At 48.3% G+C, this 23,665-nt stretch overlaps 7 protein-coding genes across 7 annotated transcripts; 4 read left to right on the plus strand and 3 right to left on the minus strand.

Moving 5' to 3' along the window:
* Positions 1-742: 742 nt before the first annotated feature.
* On the plus strand, positions 743-3,145 carry VFPPC_12513 (peptidase family M3; the record flags this gene model as incomplete). Its single annotated transcript, XM_022428834.1, has 5 exons — positions 743-2,020; positions 2,099-2,222; positions 2,288-2,588; positions 2,641-2,835; positions 2,926-3,145. The coding sequence occupies 5 exons, from the start codon at positions 743-745 to the stop codon at positions 3,143-3,145; spliced, it is 2,118 nt and encodes a 705-aa protein (XP_022283876.1).
* A 4,914-nt stretch (positions 3,146-8,059) lies between these two features.
* Positions 8,060-9,721, minus strand: VFPPC_18562 (DDE superfamily endonuclease domain-containing protein; the record flags this gene model as incomplete). Its single annotated transcript, XM_022430153.1, has 1 exon — positions 8,060-9,721. The coding sequence occupies one exon, from the start codon at positions 9,719-9,721 to the stop codon at positions 8,060-8,062; it is 1,662 nt and encodes a 553-aa protein (XP_022284864.1).
* A 2,010-nt stretch (positions 9,722-11,731) lies between these two features.
* On the plus strand, positions 11,732-13,807 carry VFPPC_18563 (ATP-dependent DNA helicase PIF1; the record flags this gene model as incomplete). The annotated part of the gene is made up of 3 exons (XM_022430154.1): positions 11,732-12,000; positions 12,083-12,894; positions 12,972-13,807. 3 exons carry the CDS (start codon positions 11,732-11,734, stop codon positions 13,805-13,807), a joined length of 1,917 nt encoding a protein of 638 aa, XP_022284865.1.
* A 575-nt stretch (positions 13,808-14,382) lies between these two features.
* Positions 14,383-15,306, minus strand: VFPPC_12611 (floculation protein FLO1; the record flags this gene model as incomplete). The annotated part of the gene is made up of 1 exon (XM_018290414.1): positions 14,383-15,306. One exon carries the CDS (start codon positions 15,304-15,306, stop codon positions 14,383-14,385), a length of 924 nt encoding a protein of 307 aa, XP_018135767.1.
* A 2,170-nt stretch (positions 15,307-17,476) lies between these two features.
* Positions 17,477-18,355, plus strand: VFPPC_12612 (ribonuclease H-like protein; the record flags this gene model as incomplete). Its single annotated transcript, XM_018290415.1, has 1 exon — positions 17,477-18,355. The coding sequence occupies one exon, from the start codon at positions 17,477-17,479 to the stop codon at positions 18,353-18,355; it is 879 nt and encodes a 292-aa protein (XP_018135768.1).
* Positions 18,356-20,528: 2,173 nt separating this feature from the next.
* Positions 20,529-21,191, plus strand: VFPPC_12667 (ribonuclease H-like protein; the record flags this gene model as incomplete). The annotated part of the gene is made up of 1 exon (XM_018290447.1): positions 20,529-21,191. One exon carries the CDS (start codon positions 20,529-20,531, stop codon positions 21,189-21,191), a length of 663 nt encoding a protein of 220 aa, XP_018135769.1.
* Positions 21,192-21,711: 520 nt separating this feature from the next.
* Positions 21,712-22,489, minus strand: VFPPC_18564 (hypothetical protein; the record flags this gene model as incomplete). Its single annotated transcript, XM_022430155.1, has 2 exons — positions 21,712-22,229; positions 22,309-22,489. The coding sequence occupies 2 exons, from the start codon at positions 22,487-22,489 to the stop codon at positions 21,712-21,714; spliced, it is 699 nt and encodes a 232-aa protein (XP_022284866.1).
* Positions 22,490-23,665: the final 1,176 nt, after the last annotated feature.

Raw genomic sequence — 23,665 nt, forward strand, 5'->3', positions numbered from 1 at the left:
AGTTTCCAGATATACAGCGGAAGCCAGAACTTGAGGAACTTCTTGACCGACATGCTGGATTTCTGGAGGCATGCCCAACAAATACCCTCTTATGATTTCAAGCCTATGGACTGTGCGTTTGTGAAGTTGCTGGTTTGAGACGTTACGTTCTGGGGCTGTTGGGTGATTGCGTCGTATTCCCCCGAGCTGAAAGGGATGGTTCTGCGTGGTCAAAGCGCACTGGTTGGGGTGGGCGACAGGTGGTTCATTTGCCAGACAGCTTGCGTGGCCCACACCACAAAGCAGCAAGGCACTCCGCGATGCAAAATGTCAGCGACCGGAGGGCTGCAGGTTCTTATATCGACTTACCAGGTCAGTTGCCTCCCCGTCTAATCATGGCAATCAGGCAATCCCTCCCTTGTCTTTTCAACAAAAGTGCTGTGGACCTCGCTAGCGAGCCTCGGGGTGTGCGTATCAAACTAAACCAGCATGCAAGTGATATGTACTTATGTACTGTCAAGAGTCGTGCTTTAGGACAAGCACGGCCAACATGAATCGAAGCCGCAATTGCACAATATGTTCCGTATTGGTTTCCCCTTCACACAGGCTTCCCCGCGTTGGCAATTTCCTATCTCTTTCCCAAGTAGCAGTTGAGAGCAACAAGGAATTTCTCATCGACTAATCAGTTGCACAAAAATACCTCAAACAAATTTGGCTATTCCTGAACTACTTTTCAATTTCGTTATATCCCACCATCCTCACAATGCCAGAAGAAATGTCTCAACACCTTCCGCTAATTCCTAATCTAGCCCATATTATCAATATAGCTCGGCGACACGTCGCAGACCATCGTAATGTTATCGATACTATCATGACAGAAGTAACCATCGTGACCGCCCGTTTCAGTAACGTTATGGGACCAATAGCCGAAGTTGAAAACACGCAATCCGGCGAGAAAGCTGTTATTGCAGCGCTACGTTTTGCGGCTATGGAAAAAGCTATGCAACACGCTGTGGAAGAGGCTGAAAAAATTTGGCTTGAATACAATGCTGAAGTTGATAAAAACACAACCCTTTTCAACCTGCTCTGGGCTGTGAAAGGCAAGAACGAAGAACTGGACAGCGAGTCCCAGCGGTTGCTAAATCGCTTCTTGATGAGATATACCGATTGTGGACACGGGTCACTTGATAATGACGGCATTCAAGAATGGCACAGCACTAATCAGGAGATCGAAAAATTGTGTACTCAATTCAACCGAAACCTTCGAGAATTTGACGGCAACACTTGCGGCATATTCTTCACCGATGATGAACTCGAAGGTATTCCGCAATACGAGCTTGAGGACTGCCAGATCGGATTAGATGGCAAGCGACGCATGCCGTTACGATGGGACCAATATGTCTCTGTCTTACGATTTGCACGAAACTCAGAGACGAGAAAACGTTTCCAACTTGCCTGGGGACAGCGATTGCCTGAAAATATTTATCTTTTTAAGCGTATAGTTTTGTTACGACACAAGAATGCACGTCTTCGGGGATACAAAACCCACGCAGCCTCTCGCTTGCCCTATCGAATGGCTGTGTCAACAGAATGGGTAGACAGTCTTCTCGAAGAACTAAGCGTTGCCATGATAGCCGAGGGGAAAAAGCGCTTTGAGCTCATAGAAAGAACAAAAACCCGAAACACTCCCACTAACGACATAACTGAATCGCACAATATGAAATCTTGGGATGTCGCCTATTATAATCGTATTCTAAATGAAGAATCCGCTTCGGTCAATCAAGAGAAGATTATGGAATATTTTCCATTTCATCACACATTCAAAACTTTGCTTGAACTTTTCGCAACTTATTTGCAGTTACGATTTGAGAAGTTGCCGGCAGAACAATTGGATGGCCATATATGGTGCCCCGACGTTGAAGTTTGGAGGCTTTGGGACGAACGACCTGAAGCTAAAGGGATGTTTATTGGTTATCTTTACGCAGATTTGCTGGGGCGTCCGCACAAGTACAAAGGAATTCAGGCAGTGAACCTCCAGCCAGTATGGTTACCGACTTTTCTTTCAGTTTTCCTTTTCCATTTTATGTATGCTTCGCACTCAGATTCTAATTCACTTCAGGGTTATCTCAAAAGCGACGGAACTAGAGTTTTTCCGGTTAGCACATTAATGTGCAATTTTTCAGCACGCATTCTAAATGGATGTATGCTGTTAAAGCATTCTCAAGTCGTTACTCTATTTCATGGTAGGCAATTCCCTTCGGATCGTTAGATTGTAGATACAGATCGTCTGACTCATAGCTACGTGTAGAACTTGGTCACTGTACGCATGATCTATTGGCCAGAACAAGATATGCTAAGTTCCACGGATATGAAGTTTGCGTTGAATTTGGAGAAGCTATTGCAACAATGTTAGAAAACTGGTGCTGGATGAAAGACGTTTTGAAAGACATTTGCTGCCATTTCACTGCGTTGGATCTCAAATATGAGGAAGCATGGGTCAAGGAGAACCCAAATGTTCCTATCCCGCGCGCTGAAATACCCGATGAGCTATTGGAGGGTCTCATTGAAACTCGTCGAGACTCTAGGCTTGACAGATGCTTAAGCCAGCTGTGAGTTCTCTTGGTAACACCGCTTTCTACATTGTGCTGATCCTTTATTCAGCTGCGATGCAAAATTCGACATTGCGGTTCACAATCCTTCCACCGGCAAGGCACTAGCAGAACTTGATGAAGTTAAATTATATGTTGATCTTTACGAAAGGTTCTATTTTACAAGAAGACCAGAACCATGCTATCTCCATACAACTTTTAGTCACTTGGTTTCCGGGTATGATGCAGGCTATTACGCTTATATTTGGTAAGGTTTTATCTTATCCTGCTTGTAGACTTCAGACTGTGCTAAGTCTCGGCTGCAACTTGACTACAGAAAGACGCTAACACATTTTAGTGCTAGTGTCTTCGCTCAAGATATATTTGAGAAAGTGTTTGCAAAGGACTACCAGTGCAAGACTTCTTGGAATCGTTTCCGGACAGAGTTACTAGAACATGGCGGTAGCCGTGATGAGCGAGTAATGTTGGAGAAACTTCTTGGATCTGTGCCAAGCACTTTTGCCCTCCTTCGGGGTTTGAATATCCCTTATTCAGCTACAGAAACTCTCCCCAAATAGAAACGATACCAATCAGGATGTTACGAAGCTCAATTTGAGAAGTTTTCAAAAACGATGAGCGACTTGAATTTATCACTGGAGGGAGGATTCCTTGGCTTGAACCGAGAATATGTAAAGTTTTGCGGAAACTTTTACGTTTAACTTGTCTTTCAAAGTTGCTGTTCAACACATCAACCAGATTTAGGCTGTTGACTTTTGTTCGTTTTATAAATACAGTGTGGAAACTTTCTCGTGTATGATACTAATCTAAGCTGACCGCAAATGTAATCGACAGTGAGGCGATAATAACATCCAAGATAGCCAAAACTACAAAATTGAAGGAGAACATGATGCAAACAGTGGTATATCTACAAAGGACCAGGATCGTCATAGAAAGAAGACAATGGCTAGGCAACGGGATAGGCTGAAACGCAAGACATATTCACAAAGACAGTCTCTACTGATACGCACCCAAATCTCAATGCCTTGAGGATGAAAGATCTTCCTTCCGCTCCCTGAGCTTCGCCACTACCCGTGCCTCATTGCCTTGCTCTTGCTCTTGCTTTTGTGCCATTTTCGTACCCTTCTTACGTGCTTTTGTGCCATTTGTGCGACAGGTTTGCTTCTGATATCTGCGGCGGATTTCAGTCCTCGTATTCGTAGCCGTTGACAGCTTCAGGGATTGGTTTGCCGTCCGTCCATGTAACGTGAGCTCCTAACGCAGTAAAATTAGCCATGCGCATTCAAAAGGCCTCGTGCTCCAGGTATATGCTGAACGATGTCAGTTAGCATCGCAGATCGTGTTAAAAAATTATGGTATGACAAACGATCATGATGCTATAAGAAGGTTTCAAAGTAAACGTGTGACTAATACGATTCAGAGGAAAACGATAATATGGTCATGGATCCTGCTCTTCAGCATGAGACTAGCTACGCCGCTGATGCGGAAGACAAACTAGGAACTGACTAACCTCCCCATACTTCAATCAGCTACGCATTGCAGTCAAATGCCAGCGCATGTCAAACTGTTGAAGTGCAACCTCTTTTTGTGTTCGAAAATTGTGTCGCGGCAGACCAACCAGCACCTTCAGCAGACAATTCAGATTTTTTCAGCAGAACTGTTGCCAGAGCCGGCACTGAGATTCTTCCCCCAGACAATTCTCATGGCAGAGAGTTGAGCTGTCATCACGGGCAACTAGCAGTCCAACAGCCAAATGATATGAACGCCAGGCTACGGCTAGCTCTCCGCTCCTCCTCGTTCCCAAAACCGCATCTATTTCATCAATAAATATAATTGCTGGTTGCATCTTGCGGATGGCCATAACGATCTTGGAACATTTGCTGTTCAGGGTGTCAAGTGGCCGAAGTTGACTTCTAATGAGAACTGCGAATTGTTTCATGAGATTGACGAGTTAAATTATGGTGACTGCCACGACAATTGCTTGACAGAGAGTCCCGGTACTGTCCAATTAAAGCACGCCTGCGAGGCTATCCCATCTCATGATGAAGGTATCATTAGTCCTTCTGCGAGCAGTCAGTCGGGCACTCCAGTGTTCTCGGCAGAATGCCCTTCTGTCGCGTTATGCGGTTCCAATTCAATTTTTACTACACTGAAGATGCAGTTCTTGATTCAATAGCCTGTCAATTGCTTGTATATCTGAACTTGTTGTCCTCCTCTTGCCAGAGGGATTCACGTCATTTATCTTAGCAAAGAAGCATTATTTCCAGCCTTCTAATTATTTCCAAGTGGCTGGCCAGCCTCTTTACCTTCTGATATCCATGATTTTATGACATCCAGCAATTACTCTAAGTCTGCTTGTTCAATCAACAGAGGCAGCCTTATCCGACAAATACCAACCAAGCAGCACCAGAGATAAAGCCGCCTTGACAGCTCTCGCGTAACTAACCCTGTCATCGCATCCTACATAAATCACGTAACCTAGTCTAACTCTTTTGTAAATGACTAGATTACAAATGGCAGGTAATTTCATGTATTTTTCATGGTTTTTGCAAGGGCTGAGAAGTGTCACCTGCGTGCGATTTTGAGGCGGCCGACTCCGGGCCCGTGCCTTCCATGTAATTTCGAAGCAAGCTCGCTCTCGCGAGCTTCCTTCCCCTTTCTTTCCTCCTTAGCTTTAGATAGACAATTGTACGGCAACCTTATGTTGAACAAACAGCGGTCCAGCCTCTCACAGCAAGCGTCTAAACAGGGAACACAAGGGATCCCCAACCCAAGTATAAGTAAGTGTGCACGCCACTCCGTGCTGAGCAAAGTCACCGGTATGGCCTGTCTGACATTGCAACCCGTTGCCTGCCGCCCCAGGCGGCGACTCGGTATAACCACGTGTTGTCGTTGCTCTCACCGATGTTTCCTCCATTGAAAGATAAGTTGAGAGGCGTACAACGGATATCTGCTGTGGTTTCAATAGACACGTCGACTGGAGAAACCTGGCCAATTGCAGGTTAGTTTCGGCCACAAGTATCGTTGATTTCTAAAGGGCACTCGCTGCGATTCGCTAGCATCCGTGCCACGGCACGGATGCTAGGCCAGCCCAGTGACAGGCAATGGCGGGATTGGGCAAAACCGGCGCAGGCGCCCGAATTCTTTTGTGAACGCACTTTTACCATTTTTCTTAGCCATATTTGACTGTGGTAAGGTGATAGGCGTTACGGTAAAGTCCTATGTGTTGCGGGTGCGCGCAAGGGAATAAGGTTTTGTCGAGGGCAAAGTGTGAACGGAAGGTTCTTGGTGATTGAGACCGCGCCCAAAGGGTGTGCTTCATGATCACCCTCCGGTCGGATTCCGTGGCGCTAATCGGTGCACTAACGGCCCTTGCCTGAGGTAGCCTTCAGTACTGAGGGGGCGCTGCCAATTTCTGGATAGCCCACTTGTTCATCTGGAATACAAGGAGATGGAGTCAACCCCTGCTGCTGCCTACACCTTGCTATGACGGTGTACAACGAAGGTGATGAGTTGGAGGTCCACGGTTTCAGGCATTGGGTAACTAATGCTTAGCAGCCTCCAGTACGAACCGCAAACGCGGGCTATTCTTAACGTGGCTTGAATGTTTCGTCATGAGCACTTTGCAAAATGTATAAACCGGTATGAACTGATCAGTTGCGACAAGGAAAAAAAAAAAATCTAAGAAACGAGCGCGAGAGATGTTGCCTGAGCACGCTGCGGAAGCACGTCGTATTCATACCCTGATTAGGTTGACAACGCAGCCACTGCTTATCCCCGAAATGCCTGGACTATCAACTGTATGAGGGCGTGATGCCTGGCTGCTGGAAACCTACTATTTGCTGAAGGGCGGCAATGAGGCATTGCTCCTTTCGGGACAGTGAGACGCCGAAACAATGCATTCACCACAACGCGGCAGGTCGGGTGCTTTTTACAGGCAAAGTTTGGTAGTGTTGCCACAACCAGGACTTGGGAAGCAAATTGGCGGCCCAATCAGCTGGACCGTGGTTGCCGTCGTCTCAGCATAGACTCTTTAACCAGGCATACGATTAGATTGGACCTACGTGATATTCTATGTTGTCTACCGGCAATATATACAGGCACCAGTAGTTAATGAAAGGACTGCTGTCTTGTGTTGAGCAAGCATCTGTGCCATACGACGTCGCCGATAGTGTCGGCGACAAGAGCCAATCACTACATAGTGGGTCTATTCCACTGGCAAAAGATTGCTCACCTCTGTAAGAATATTCCACAGCAGCGCTTCAACGATTTGGTGGTCCGCCCAAGAACCCCCTGATGGGTGCCACATCATTCCGATGAAAGAAAAACCCATCAGAGGACCAAGAACTGTGATAGGGTACCAGACAATCAAGTGACTCTTGGGTGGTATATTGCTTCTGTGTGCGCTCCTTACTAATAGTGCTGAAAGAGAAATAACAATGAAGCATTGGAGAGTAAAACAGACTATCACTGCAACTTTCTGTCCGTAGGACAGAGCAGCATCGTCTTCCTGCTGCATGGTATTACAGATGCAATAACCAGCCAGCATCAAGGCAACTCCGCGCCATTCGTGCAGCAACAGCCACATTTTTAAGTAAATTTTTGGAGGAAATTTCTATGCCTGATTGTCTCTATATGCCAAAGCCAGAATCGAGGTCTGGCCCATGTCCCACAATGCGAGGTTTTTGGTGTACAAGAACAATTCCTTTCGTAGGGACAAGATCCTCCATCGCCAAATGAATTCTTGAGGTCTTGAGGGTGAATGTGATAAGCCACGGCGAACAGCGGGTCCGGGCTAGCTATCCCGGCAGACACGGGAACGAGCCGTAGACCACGAGATCGAAAGTGACTTTTTGGCCCATTTCGCAGCCCCCCCCCCTCTTCTTGCGGGCCAGGTCCCTTGCAACCACAAGACCTCTTGTGCTTGGTGCAACCTCACCGTCAGCTGAATCCATCAAGGGCAATTGAAGATAAAAGACGCGTCGCGGATTGGGTGGGTATTGTCGCACTTCTTCCGTTATTGAAAGAATGTCAAGTCTCCGGTGTGGCGCACGATGTGTTTCCAGAAGCGGCAAGTGGGCTGACGATTGACAGTGTCTCATGGGCTGAGATGGATGCTTGCATGTTTATTGACTCCCGCCCAGTAATGAATTATTGGCTCGGCTACAACAACATACCCATTCTTAACAACAATGGGGTTCTCTCGCTTAGTGTAGCTGCATCCACCGGGTAATTAGGCTACTAAACCAATTCTAAACGAACTTTTTTAGGACAGTCAAACTTAGTCCGAACGATTATTCAATCCGGCAAAGCGAAGCTGTCTCAAATTTCCAAGCAATGAGTCTGACTCCCACGTTACTACTCGTGCCACGCCCCACTTTATTTGGAACTCGTAGAACTCGCACCACCTAAAGGTGGTGCTGGACACCCATATAACCAGATCACCCAAATAACCACTTTTTGCACTTACCTTACTAGAATCGCTTCAACAGCCGCCTACCACCTTCAGAGTCCACTACTTCTGCTCTGTCCAGTCTTTCGGAGGCCCTCCATTTACGGGCTTCTTTTGCCGCTTCTTCAAATACACGTTTGCGGGCGTTGAGCGCCTTCAACTCTGCCGCCTCGACCATCCTCCTCGCCTTAGCCAGTTGGTCTTCCGCTCTCTGCCTCACCATCTCACGACCCTGGGCCACTTTTAACACCCCTCCTGGCTGCAATGGACTATTCTTCAAAGCCTTACGTTGTTGCGCGAGATGCTCAGCCATTTTGGTTCTCCCTAGATCCCTCTTGGTTTGTATAAGCTCCGTGGCTAAAGACAGCGATCCTCTGATAAAGCGACTCATTTCGTAGCGAAGATCAGGGTCAAGATTCTCATCTTCCCTGATTACTCTCGTGACCTTATCAGCCACCTTGTTCATTTGACGAAGTGTTACTGGAGTGCTAAATGGTGAGGACTGTAATCCACTGAAGGGGGGAGATGGGGTACCCTCGGGCTGCCGAGCGGCTAAGATTTCGAGGACTGCCTGTGGATTGAAGGGATGGATCCCAGTTTTCTTAAATGCCGAGCGTATTGTACTCTCTTTAAATGCCTGATCTCGCACATTGCCTATGCAAGACAGGAACTCAAGCTTTCCAATATGGACAAGTCCATCTCGAACCATGATATCCAGTGCTTTTGCGTGGTAGTGCTTCAGTGGTTGAAAGACTGCGACGTCAAGAGGTTGGAGGATATGAGTAAGGTTTGGGGGCATACCAAAGGGGATGATATCATGATCATCACAGTACTGGATAAACTGCTTCGTATGGTGGGAGCCGTGACCATCCAAGATAAGGAGGCGCTTCTTTCCAAGGCAGCTCTGTGCTGACCACTTATTGAAGTGCTCAAGCCACTCAAGACTTATCTCATCGTTTGAATAGCCACTAGGAGTTGGCCTGATGGCAGCATTTTCATCAAGACCAGGCACGCCATACCACTTGGCCATGTGCATCTGCCCCGAAAGAATGAGAAAGGCTGGGAGCACACGCCCTCCCGCAGAGATACTCTCAATCGCAGTGGCAGACTCTCTGTTCTCAGGTAACCCGAAATAATGAGCCCTCTTCCGTCTTGTGACAATGACTTGGTCCTTTCCAACCCCAATACGGAATCCAGTCTCATCCATATTCCAGATGTCTTCCGGGGGAATCCCCTCTTCAATCAGGATAGTAGAGAGTCGTTGGAAATAGGCATTGACCCTTTCTAGGTCTTCAGAAGCCTGGCGATCCGAATGCATCTTCTTTTGAAGCCTTTTACTATACTTGTGACGTTTCAGAAAGCGTGCAGTCCACTTCTTCCCAACTGTCAGAGATTCCCCCGCTCCAGACCGCTCTTTCAAGATTGTATTTGCCGCATCAGTAACAAACTCAGTACGCACTGCAAGATTGATACGATCAAGACGATCAATATAGCGACATAATGCCTTCTCTTCAGGGACAGTAAGCTTTGCGTGAGTTGGTGGGCGATCGGAGAGTGCGGTACGACCCTCGAGGCGGTAACGCAGTCGCCCACGTGGAACGCCAAACTCTCGCGCAACTGTGGCAATTTTGGCATGGGGATATTCCCCAATGTATTGCAGAGCTTCCTGAATCCTTCCTTCCATTTTTGTAGACCATAAGATCTAAGATGGCGGAGAAATTACATGGTTTTCAATGATAGTGCAATAAAGTGGTTATTTGGGTGATCTGGTTATATGGGTGTCCAGCACCACCTTTAGGTGGTGCGAGTTCTACGAGTTCCAAATAAAGTGGGGCGTGGCACGAGTACTGGACGAAGCGTCCGAAGACATAGCAGCGGCAGATAGGGTAGATTAGAGGATTAAACATAGTTGAATCGGGGCTTTTGCAGAAATTTTCCCCAGAAATTAGTGCCAAGGCGCCAAGACGCCAAGATGGTTATATATGGTTATAACCATATACCCAAATTTTCGGTATGGTTATGGTTATAACCAAAAACCATGGTTATAACAAGTTATTGTGCCCAGGTATGTTGACATAGAGATATCCAAATGATGTCAAATGAGGCAAATATATCAAATTGGGATGAAGTCAAATCAAATTAAATCAAATCCGTGGCTAGTATACTTAAATCAAATCAAATCAGAGTGTCAATTTGATTTGATTATTTGTTTGCAAGTCTGCTCCGGACAAGTATCTAATGCAGCCGACTTAGCCCTGACGGTGAGATCTTGATATTTGGAGAGTTACTGCATGCACGATTGCTTGCCCGTGAGATTCAGAGGCTGCGAACCTCGGAATCAATATTATCACTGGAGGAGAGTGCCGCATCCGGAGCGGTCCTTGCTATCACCTAGTTAGTTGGCTCTCTTTCACTTGCAAGTTCACGCATAGGTATACGTACTAGGTGGAGACTCGCCAACAATAGAAAGTGGTGTATGAGATACCATGTCATTTGTCCGACGATCGACTGAAGATTTTTCAGAGGCTTGATATCTGGGCCGTACTGGACTTTGCGATCGCGCAGATGCCATCGCAATGTCATCCAGCGCCGGTGGGCGTGCGGTGTGTTCGTTCAAGTCAGTTGAAGTAGGGTCCCAAACTGGGCGGTATACAAAATCAGCGACGCCAAATTTTCTCTCCAGTGACTAAGCCACACTCACATAGTTGTTTTGCATCTAGCCGCTTGCTCTCATTGTAAGTGACGGCTCGTTGCAGCTTCAGTATATCTCTATTGCAAAGGTCAAACCGCCACTATATCAGCTCAACAACACGAAAGACTAACCCTGGGTTGCAAGTGATGACATACAAAGGAGAATACAATTTCCGCCTTTCAGCTGTTGCAGACGTGCAATTCAAATGCCGTCTGGCGCAATTCTGGCAGAGCCACTGACCACCACATTCGACCTTTTCAAGCCTGCAAATCTGACATACATTGGATGTTCGTGCACTATCCCCTTGAGATGGACGAAATTGATTGCGTCTTCCCCGGATACGTTCAGTTCCTCGACCAGCGGTTGGCGTAGTCATGCAATCGCCTTCAGCATCTGTGTTGGCACTCATGGACGCGACGCGAAAAACACTGTTTTAGACGAGAGGGTTACTCGAGAGAAGGCAGGAAATGTGTATGTGTCCTGGACAGAATCTTTATCCAATTACATGGGTGTCAGGCGACTGGGCACCTGGTCCTTGGTCAACACGACTCGGAAAGTGCATAGCGAGGCGGTCAGGATATCGGGGCTGTCACCATAGCCAAACGCACCCAACTCTCAATGCCTGGAGGAAAGGATGTCAGTGGGCTCACGCTTAAAACGATATGCTTGTTGGATAAAGCGGTAGCAGTTAAGGCGGAAGTAGCTTGGTAGTTTTGCAGGACGACGCAAGAAATTGGACAACACACAATACACACACACCCGATATTCTAGATTACTGTTGCACTAAAGTTGTTGCGTTATGAAGTTCCGATTTTAGTTTACTACTTAGACACTGAGCTCGATTGCCTCTACACTTGCTTGTCTGTTCTTCCCCCATTTTACCAAACTGTTGCAGTGGTCCTTTAAATACAAGATATCTTCCTTTCGTCCGAACGTTTTACCCCTCATAATTGCTTTTTCCTACAAACTTTATTCCATTAATGTAGTTGTCATGACGATGTCATGACACTGAATCTGCTTGTTCAGTCGACAGAGGCAGCCTTATCCGACAGATCTGGTGATCTGCCGGATTACCTCCACTCTGCACACCGCTTTTTAATCAACAATCACTACCGGAAGTATCTCGAGAGAAATGACCAACATAAGGATGCAACCTACCTCGAGTACCTGCAGTCGTATAATCTCAAGACATGGAGGAGACTCGCTGCCAACGCGAAGAAGAGAGTCCTGTCTTACTTTCCTCGGTACAGCTCTGTGGAGGCATCTCCCCAGTTTGATGACTTCTGCCGTGTTAAATTGATGATGGTTCATCCCCATCGCTCTCCAGAGGAGTTGCTCACCGTGGGCGGGCAGCGGTTCGATTCGTTTCGCGGCTGCGTACAGGTTTTGCAGAGAGCAGCACCGTGATACCCATGCGGACGATCACTATGGTGAGCCAGATGCAAATGAACTAAGGGCAGAGGACGACGAATTTGAGCTTGAGGTCCATGAGGAGCCTGTTACGGACGAGGACTGGCATGAACTCGCCCGCATGCTTCCCGACCGCCCGCTGGAGGAGGAGGACATCGACATGCTTGGCCGCCGAGACATCGACATCAATTATGATTGGGCCCCTCACGTTGGACGGTATACTGATGATGGTATTCTCAACGGCGACTACTGGAAGCAACGCAAGACGGGAAACCGCCTTGACCTTGACGTGGATCATCAGCCCTTGGAAGCCCGCGATTCCCTAAATCGAGATCAGCGCCTAGTGTACGATACGGTGATGGACCACTTTCTGACCCAGGAATCTTCTCAGCTGTTGCTACATGTAGATGGTGGAGGCGGTACCGGGAAGTCATACCTCATTAACCTGCTCTCGGCGCACCTCCAAGCCGCTGCTGCCGGGAGAGGGACACCTGTTTGGCGTGCCGCGCCCACTGGCGTCGCGGGAAATCAGATATCGGGCACTATGTTGCACTCCCTGTTACACCTTCCAATCAACAAGGACTTCAAGCCCCTCTCAGCCGTTGATAAGGTTCAGCTTCAGAAGAAGCTGAAGGACATCAAGTACCTGATCATCGACGAGAAGAGCATGCTGGGACTGCGTCAGCTATCATGGATCGATGACCGTCTCCGCAAGGCGTTCCCGAATAGGAACGAGGAATTCTTTGGTGGACTAAGTATACTATGGGTGGCGACTTCTTTCAACTTCCTCCCGTGCTGCAGAAGCCGCTTTATTACGACAAGGAGGTACAAGGAGTGGAGATCAAAGGCAGGAACGCGTATAGACACTTCGATAAATCGGTCTTCTTGAAGGTTGTCCAGCGGCAACGGGGCGACGAACAGGACGCGTTTCGCACAGCTCTGGGGGAATTACGGTTGCTCCAACTATCGGTGAAGTCCTGGAAGCTCCTTTCCGGTCGGGTACAGGGAAAGCTGGATGATCAAGAGGTCGCCATGTTCGCCAACGCCTTGCGAGTATACACCACTAAAGATATGGTGAACGAATATAACCACTACCACCTTGATTGCCTCAGCCGGCCAGTCATTCAGGTCAAGGCTAAGAATGTCGGCTTTGGCGCGGCTGCGGCCCCTGACGACAAAGCGGGCAACCTTCCGAAGCAGATCCCTATATGCATTGGTGCCCGTCTGATGCTGACGTCTAACCTTTGGCAGCCAGTTGGCCTCTGCAACGGCGCTCGCGGTACAGTCTACGACATCGGCTGGGCACCTGGGGCTGATCCCATCCAAGACCCTCCCTGCGTCATCATGATGGAGTTTGACAAATACAGCGGGCTGGTGTTCCTGACCACCGCTGATGGCAGGAAGATTGTTCCGATTCTCCTAGTAGACAGGGACTTCCTCATTGGAGCCACTCTTTGCACTCGCACCCAGTTTCCCCTGATCGTATGCTACGCGATTACGGTTCACAAGTCCCAAAGGATCACCGAAGATATGATTGTTACGGACCTTTCCTGCCGGGACTTCCAGACTGGTCTCAGCTACGTAGCTGTCTCTCGTGTCAAAACGCTCGCGGGCCTAATGCTGGATGCGCCATTTGATCGTAATTACTTGTTTTATGAATCTTTATGAATCTGCCCCCGGTGGTATGAAGATGAAGCTGCGGGACCAAGAGTTTAGGAAACGGCAGGTTCTTACACGGAATCCCTATAAGGTAGACCGTGGTTCTGCATAGTTCTACGTGATTCAGCTCTGCTCGTGGCAAGAAGATATGCTCCAATATAGGCTCCAGTGATTAGATAATGTAATTGCTCTGTTTAATTGCTTGACCCCCGGACTCTCAGCCTTCGGCTGATACTATCCCTTGCACCGCCAGTCTAAACGCAAGGGGTGACGTAGTATTTTACACCGTCTTTGAAGTGTAATCGAGCTAGCTATGAGGGATGTGTAAACGGTCAATATATTTTTGCGCTGGCGAACATGTAGATAAATATGTAGCGACCCGTTTCGAACAGATAGACACTGGGTTCAGGTCGAATCCATCCGTCAACGCATAAGGAGTTCTTTACCAAAGCCTGGTGGATAGCGACGGCCTCGATCCCACCCACCAATCCTCCGTTCAACTGGGTCGACAAACGAACATAACTGAAGGTGCACGTGAAGCAAACTTGAACGCGCTGTTGTTTGCTCGGCAGGGAGTGGTCCTGCTAATAAAGTCCACAGTCAAGAGGATACACCTCGCCTGCAAACGCATTCTTGCGGTTCGCAAAATCCACTCCAGGCTGCTGAATCGTGAAGTTGAAAGCCGATGGGGCAGCCCAATTTCCCATGACGTTTCTAACAGGGTAAAACTGGTCCTGAATCATTTCGACATTGGTACACTTAATGTCCATGGAATGGCCAAAGGGTGCCTTCAGGAGTGGCTGGGCTTTAGAGATGGGCTTGCCATCGAGACAGCTAAATGCATTGCCTTGGCCGAAAAAAATGTCATTTTCGTTGTCAGCTGAAGCGCAGAGTTGGTACGTCCCAGTTGCGGGGGCTCTATAGAAGCCGGAATAGACAAGCGTGAAGTTGTTGGCGTCCACAACAATTCCGCCGTTGGTCTCCCGGGTCCAGCCAGCCCAGTAGGGGAAACCGATTGATGGATTCGGATTGACCTGAGGCAAATTTGGAGGGTATTCACCAAAGTTCCAAGGGAAGAAAGTGACGTTGGTGAGAGACGAGCGAAGGGGGCTGAGGCCTTCGGTCAAGTAGTAGGAAGAAGGCTTGCTTCTTTCATAACCGCCAAATGAATTGGCATAGTAGTCAATGTTCAGCCCGGCTGCACCGCACTCGGCCTTGATCGGGCATGGACCACCCGGAGTGAGGGTTGGAGTGGCTGTGGGCCGGCTGGAAGTGGTCGAAGCACAAGTGGCCGCTACCAGTGGCGTCTCGACAATGACAGTAACAGGTCCGGAACAAGGTGTCACAGTTGTGCAGGTGGTAGTCGTTCCTGTCCAAGGGATAGTAGTGGTGTGTGTCGATGTAAGGCACGGCGTGGAGGTATGGAATGTGCGCTCCTCAATGACGAGGGACGTTGCCGCGTGCCAGTAGGCTGCACCGAGCATGAGAGCTTGACGGATGACGGTCATGGTGAAGAGAACAGAGTGAAAACAATAGTAACTGGTGAAGTCCGAAATGCTTGTCTGGATCAAATGTGGCAGGAACGCAGTGCCAATTTATAGGTACTGGGGCGGATCGTAATATCTTGTCCGGGCTTGATTTCGTCGCATATCTGACCACCAACTTTTAATCAGAAACGGCCAGATTCAGCTGAGCAGGGCCTACCAAAGGTCGTGTAGAAACACGTATAAGGATCCGTGCCACCTGCAATATTAACCGAGATGCAGATACTAAACACTGGGACTGTCAGCACAATGCTGAGTTGCGTAACTACGATGCCGCTGGTTATGGCTAGCATGAAGCTTACCAGTTCGCGCTTGAGATGTGAAAGATAGTCCTTGCTCACCAATCGGATCATCAATCACCTTGTTGATTTGACGTCACTCAAGACTGCGACCGGACAACCCGGCTCTTGCCGTCAACAACATAGAAGCAAAGGACCCTACAGCAATACATTGGTTAACGGTCGGCTCAACACCGAGAGGATCCTGTTGCTGCTCAAGCGTGGCACACGCACAAAGTCTAGAGAAAGCACCTTTGAAACCACTCTCCCCGGTTTAGAGTATCACCGCATACAGACCTGGACGGCGCATTCTGCGACAGGGATAACTGGCACTGGCCACCTCGTATTATGCAAGAGGTGATGAGATAGGATATCGAGTTGGAGCAGCAATCTGCTGGCCAAAAAACTGGGACTCGTATATCAACACCATGAATAAGAACCACATCTCACCTAATAGGATAGGTCATACCGCAAAGCACAGCCGCAGAACTGTAGCTGAAAATTCGGCCGCTTTACGCTTGATCAAGTGTGTCTTCTAACCCGAAATGCACTGTACCTCTCGTCGTGATACACCCTAGCCACCAAGACTGTGCATCAGCCATATGTAAAGTAGTGTCCTTGTTTAGTTACTGCTGTTGCTGTGGCATTGAACGTCCTCTGCAGGAAAGACTCATGTCTCCCGACTTCGATTGATGTTGGAGGGAGATCAACATACCGAGATCTGACATTCTCGCAGATGCGCCTTGTCGAGCTGACACAATGAGGACTTCCGATTATTTCTGTTCGCAAAACGCCGTCTAAATCCAGTCGTCGACGTCACCGTATTTAGTGCCTTTGTGATTGCTTCGCCTGAGACTCTCTACCCGGCACGTTCTTCTATAGTCTCATTTCGGGTCCACATCATACCAATGGACTGATGCCGCCTTTGATCTCTGGATGGATCAACTATATTTGCATTGGAGTATCCAGTCTCTAGCAATCCGCACTTTACGCCCAGTTGCAGTTTGCTGCCTCACTCTCGCTATTCCTGATATCCAAAGTCATTGCCCTTACCTATGCAACATAATATTACCTCTGGCCAGATCACCGAGGTTAGTATGATCTTTGTCATAACCACAACTTATCTGGTTCCCTACCTATCCTGGATAATTAGGGTCAGGCTGCTAGAAGCGCCCCGCAGGCGAGAAGCTTCGCGCACGCCAACTATCGTGCTGGTCTCGGCTGGCTCATTCTGTTGGGCCACTGGGCTACTCTTTGCCACCAGGCTTTCTAACCATACGCGTATTGTTTAGTTAAATCATATATTGCCCATATATTACCCATATACCTATACCATACGAGTTGAGGCGTATGGTCATATATGATCATACGCGGGCTAACCTTTCCCCGAGGTCAATTCTCCGTGATTGGATGTTCGAACAACGTCGGACGTTGTCCAAAAGTACTTGTATCCATCTTAACTAGTTCTGCGGACACTTCTCCCTGTTTGAACCTTAGGAGGATACTTTACTCTACCTCATTAGCAGCACGAACTATGTTTGATTTGCCTAGAACCCCAGATTTCTATTAATACCACCTACACATCTCTTCAACTGGCTGGCGAATCGTGAACATACTGGGCAGCTGTCCAGATCGCTCAGTCATGTCGTCTGACTTCGTACGTACGTCAGTGGAAAGCTCCATGTGAATACGGCCCTAGTCCGTTACGACGCGGAAGTTTGCAAGTATGAATGGCAGCACCTCTTTGTGGCAAAAAGTTGAGGGACTTGTGATACGTGATACTCGACATCAAAGAAGACCTTCTGGTCTCTTGCCGGCCAGCCTCTGTGTATGCCTGGCGACATCAAGCATCCACGATGAACTCATTCCTCGTTCGCACGCCTAGTGGCTTAGAGTCTACCGTAACTGCCACAACTGAGAGTGCTTCTCAGACTGCTGATAGTCCAGGCATACCACCCGCCGAGCCAACCAATTCAACTTCAAAGCGCAAACGCATGACTACGGCTGAAGCCACTTGGGAGCATACTCGACGGCCCCGGGCCACCGAACCCGAGCGCGGCGGGCCAAAACAAGACCTAGTGTTCTATTGCAAGTACTGCAACAGTCCACCGTACTCCACATACGTGTCAACCACGTTCCGCAACCATCTACTGAAGGTGCATTCAGTTGAGGCCGCAAGCGCGGAACCAAACTCGACTAAGAAGGCGCGCACCAACCTTCTTAAAGGGGCGTTCAACAAAGCTGGGGAGATTGAGGTTGCGAAGCTTCAGGAAAGAGAGGAGCATGTGCTTCGAAACGCACTCAACAGAAAAGCCGCGATGGAAGCTGTGGTCCAGTTGGTTACCGTACGCAATCTTCCATATAACTGCAATGCCTGGCCAGAATTGCATGCTCTACTCATGGCGGCAAACTACACGGCAGAAGACCTCATCAATACTTCTCACGGCCACATTCAAAAGCTCTGCTCAAACTCCTACGCGATCCACAAAGACATCCTTCGAAAGCGGCTTCAATCCTCACCCAGCAAACTTCATCTCTCCGCTGACGTATGGAGCGCACCAAACCATAAGGGGTTTCTTGGGATATGCGCACAATTTATGCAGGAGGGCGAAATGAGTCCCTGTCAAGCACTCCTTGCCTTGCCTGAGCTTCCTGGCAAAGATGGCCCTGGGAGCAGGGTTGAAAGCAACTCCACTCAATCCACTGGGTGCTCTAGTGTAGTGGGTAGATCATAATCCACTGAGTATCTCAATATAGTGGATCCACTGGGAGCTTTTGTGGATTGGGTGGATTAGGTGGATTGGGAGTGGATTAGCAAAGCGCCCGGTGAAGGTATCGCCAACCGGACACCCGTCTTCTTGTTCCAACTTCCAAGTCGGACTTATCTCCAAAAAAGTGTTTACATCATGTCAAAAATCGCAAACAAGGTGAAAGTAAAGGTCAACAACGTCTGGTGCAGTCAGCGCGAATAGCGCGTCCAACGCGGCTACTTGGTTCCATATGTCCGTATCTTGTAGATGTTTCAGGTACTTCCCAACCAGTCTAATTTGTATGGATCGCCAAGTAACGAGAACCACATTGGCTAGAGTAATTAACAGGCCCCATGTCGCGCGGCTGACGCGATTTGTGTCGCCTTCAATTGTTCGCGTAATATTGGGATATTAAAGAATCCGAGCGTATTTTTTCGAATCATCTGGGCAAAGGCCATTGGATGGTTAATATCTTGTATTGTGAATCCGTAGTCAGTGTTGTCCAGCTGCAAGGGTACTCTGCGAGATATTGGTTTACAGCTTGAAAACGGACGAACTACTGACGATATGCAAAATGAGGTGGATTTTTTGAGCAAATCTTATCTTCACATATCGAAACTAGTATCATTAGAATGAGAAAATTAAGAACATTCAAAGAGCACTACATTTATTATGTGCATTCTACAATTACACTGTTCAGAAGCTTCGTGGTGTTTTTGATACAGGGTGGCGGGATCGGTGGAATCGGTTGCTGTTAGGGTTACTCTGCGAAAATGTATGAGCGGGCTTAACTGCTCCTCTCCTAATCCACCCAATCCACCCACGACATCGTCCAGTGGACTCAGTGGATTAGCCAATCCACTAGGATTAGTGCCAGTGGAGTGGACGTGGAATCCACGAGTGGATCCACTGCGTGGACTGAGTGGAGTTGCTTTCAACCCTGCCTGGGAGTCATAGCGGGGCCGAGCAATGGAAGCTCCTGCAGCCAGTCATTGAGGAATATGGTATTTCGCGCCAGATAGGCCATATTACAGGGGATAATCACGGTTCCAATGATGTGCTCTGTCGCCTATTGGGCGACTTTCTCGAAGGTCAAGGCATCGCATGGAATGCAAAGCAACGTCGGATTCGCTGCCATCAGGGTGGTCATCAATTCCATTCCATCAATTTGACAGCGCAATTGAGTTACGTTGACTGCTTACTCAGCATTTTGCCAATGGAGTTGAAAAAGTTGATCAATGTCACGAGCAAATTGGGTTGATTTCATCAAGTTGAAGACGTTGAATCACCCACCCCCTGTCCAGGGACACAACGTGTAAGCACACGGCCTAACTACTTTCCTCCTCACCATCCCACATTATACTGTCCACAACCTCTTCTGACACGTCAACTAACGCGTCGGCCGCTTCAATCAGCCCATTCCGCACCCAGTATCCCAATGTCTGCGTAATCCCAATTGTGCTGGCTTCCATTCCGTAGAGGTGACATCGAAGCCATGCTGCCAGACCCACGACGTCTGCCTGCCAGCACGCGCAGAGACAGTGAAGCCTGGGAATTTATTCCATGGGAAGGCCTTCCAATGGTCGGGTAAGGGACTCGACTCAATCAGAGAAGCACTAGAAATGCTACAGTCTGAAGTTCGGCGTCGCTTAACTACTAGTTTTGGATCCATTAGCTTCGCCTAGTAAGAACGAGGCGCAAAGGTTAAGGTTATGTTTTTGAAAGCAAGACCCCCACGCGCGACAGAGGAGACGCGCTTAAAGTACTAAGTGCTAGGTACAGCCGCCTTACGTATGACTATGCATATCCCACAGGTACTGGGTACAGGACTCCAAGAGTGGGGCCTAGTGGGGTATTGACTTCTACCCTGAACCGAAGCGAAATCCAGATGTTTTCAACGGGTTGTCAACGTTGAAGCCATCGAGGTGGAATTGAGTCCATCAACTGGAAGGCTATGTTGGGTTGATTGAATTGATGCACGTGACTTCAATTTCAATAATATTGAAGGGGTTGAGGTTGAGGTGGAATTGATGACCACCCTGGCTGCCATGGCCATGTTATTAACCTTTGCGTCCAAGCCTTTTTATTTATGGACAACAAAGAGGCTGTTCTTGAAGCTTGCAGGCAGATTGAGGAGATGGACCAAGCTTCATTCAGCATGGACATGATGCAGGATTGGAAGAAGCGAAAGGAGCGAAGCTGGAGTGAATTAGGTCCCCTCGGCAAACTACATAATATTGCTGTCCACATCAGAGCCAACGACTATAGATACAACTTGTTTCGGAAGCGAGCCGGCAAGGTCCTCGGGCTTGACAACGATACGCGCTGGAACTCATGGTACCTTCTGCTGGACACCGCTCTTGACAAGGAAGAGCATGTCAAGTGGTACCAAGACAAGCACTACGACACTCTTGTAGAAAACTACTTGTCACCACAGGATTGGCAGAATCTCCGCGAGACGCGGAACTTTCTACAGCCGTTTTGGAAGATAACCCTCCTTAATGAAGGCTATCGTTCAACGCTTGATCGTACACTATTCACGATGGATGTCCTTCACAGGCACTACCAGCAAGCATTCAACAAATACAAGTTGAACCAACAACTACTCGGTCCGATACTGACGAGTTGGCATGTCTTCGACAAATACTACCGGCTCTCTGACGAAAGCCCGGCATATGGTGCGGCGCTTATTCTCCAGTGCCGCCCGGCAGACCGTTCGAGATCGTGGCAGGCATCCACACCACTTCTCACGCTCACCGATGCCACAGGATTTTTGCAAATGGGCTCTCGCTTCGCTATAATGGAGCGAAAACTGGAGTAGGCGCTTTCGAAGGTTTAAGAAGACTTCCATCACCAGAGGAGCGCAACAACGTTGCTGGAAGTGAATATGCGCACCAGAGTGGCTTTGGGCCACAATATGCCTTGATTATCCTTCACACTTCCAGCCATTACCAGCAAAGTTTGTTTGATACTTGATGGCGGTCTTCAATGTTGCGAATCAGGGCGAAGGTTTCCTCCCAGTAAAGCAGGACGTTTCCGAAGCTCCCCGTTACTCACGACAGGGCAAGAAAGCCTTTGTTTGGAAGGAAGCCGGCTTGCTTCTTAGCATATCGACTGTCTCGGCGTTCATACCAGGCGTTCAATGATTCGAAATATCTACTAAACTGTGAAAATCTCTCTATACTCAGCTCTTCTAGCGAAGTCCCCCAAGCTCAAAGTGTTCCAAAGCGAGTAATTCATCTACTCAACCCCTCCTTCCCCCGCATGGATTATGAACTCCCTTCCGACTCCACATGTTCAAGAACCTGAGGAACACCGGCTATTTCATGTTCACAATTCCATCACCACACTAATGAATGCTCCAGCGGTGTGCGCTGATCGGCATTTCCGTGTTGTCGTTGCTTGTCCGTGAACATTGTCGTACCGGAAATCTCATCCGATGATGATAGAGTGTTAAATGCGGATGCATTGCTAGGTCCACTGACCTGCTGATATGTCCAGGGACCAGGAAGTGCCGATACCGCAGGACCGAGAAACTGGGGGTGCCTTTCGACATGGTATAACTCATGGAACGGTGTCCACGACATGACGGCATTTTTAAATGTTAGACAAGTTCGAAGGTAGACAATCTCAGCGGTCAATGCTTGGTTTTGCGAGGTCAATTCTTGTACCACTGGGTCACTGGCAGTCTGTAATTCCAGCTCTCTGACCGCGAATTCAAGTTGTGCGATGTATTGCTTGGTTCTCTGTCGAGCCGCGCGCTGGGCAATTCGATCATGAGTTCGTTTGCGTTCTAACTTATCCGGCGTTAATGTAGCGGTCTGGCGAGATCCTTGCGGACGATTAGCAACGAATGAGCCTTGCACAAGTTTCCTTATACAAAAATCAGGGCGAGCCCAAAAACATTGTTAATGAGTTGCAAATTCTCACTTTTACGCTGAGGAGTGCAGCTTGCTGGCGTAGGTGACATTCTGAGAGAATGCCTGGAAGTAATATCTGTGGTTTGTTCAAAGACATGCATATCTCTGTTTGTTGTTGTTGTCTTACGTCCGCAATCACTTTGGAGCTACGGGTACGACTTATCCCAGCCGTGATATTCATCTGGCCCAAGGACAACATTTATCACCAAGTTATGGGTGTCGCAGGTAGGAAAAAGGAGCAAGCAAGGGCGGCTCAGGGTTAGCTCAGGGAGGATTTGTTGTATCGAGACCGTAACTATTAAACGCTAATGCGGCACCTATGGCTCCAGCACGACACTGAGATACCTCCATGCCCGGCCATGCCGGTGACTAGTTGAGATAAGGACAAGCCTACCGCACCATGGCGGACAGGGGCGTGGATTGTCCCGAGACGGATGGGAGACCATCGTGAGTACAGGGATATCGCAGTTCAACTCTTCGCTTCAGCAAATCGAAGGACCTGTACATGAGGCCTGCAGTGCAGCTTTGTTGGCAGACTGCTCTTGCCTTCGTCGCCAGATACTCCAAACCAAGCTCTCCAATATATGAAGTTGCAGAAATGCATCGATTCAAGCCACTACATATTCACCACCCTAATATTTTTCTGTCAATTTATGCTAGGGAGACGTCACATTGCCTTAAACAGAGTGGCGGCGCAGATCGTTTGACGTTTTAGTCCTTGCCTCAACACGCGATGCTACTTCAGTGAAATTGTTCCACTTTAGGGATGCCAAGTAGTGGGCCAAAACGTGTCAACATTTTGGGGCTGAGTGTTCCCGCTAGTGACCTCCGCAAAGCATCCCGATTCGACCCTTTGGGGAGGTAATTTAGTTTCAATGTTCGAGTTTTCTTGCGTCACGTACATGCCCCTCTACAGTACATCATGCCATAAATGCGTCATTCCGAACGGGCGGCCTGTCTCATGCCAAGATAATCGGAGGTGGCCTTTGGTACCTTGCGGACGATTTCGTTGTAGAGTACCGGCATTACGCTGCAGATGGCAGGCAGATACTAGGTCTTGCATCCATCAAAGCTCGCCATTCCCGTGCAATCCTCGCCTCTTCACCTGGCAAACACTGTTCGCCTCTTTCAAGGGCAGGTGCAGCTGTCACGTTATGAGACTCATTGTTAACTAAGCTTTTTTACAAAATTGTTATTCTTGTTGTTCGAGCTGCAGACTCTGTCTGCAGCTCTCCTTTTAATATCAGAACACTTCCTTTCGTCCGAAGCAAATAATTGCTTTTTCCGGCTATTCTCAGTTCTCATAGCCGACGTCATGACAACCAGCATTTACACCAAGTTTGCTTGTTCTGTCAACAGAGGCAGTTTTATCCGA

This window comes from Pochonia chlamydosporia (assembly GCF_001653235.2).
Source record: "Pochonia chlamydosporia 170 chromosome Unknown PCv3seq00024, whole genome shotgun sequence".
NCBI classification, from domain to species: domain Eukaryota; kingdom Fungi; phylum Ascomycota; class Sordariomycetes; order Hypocreales; family Clavicipitaceae; genus Pochonia; species Pochonia chlamydosporia.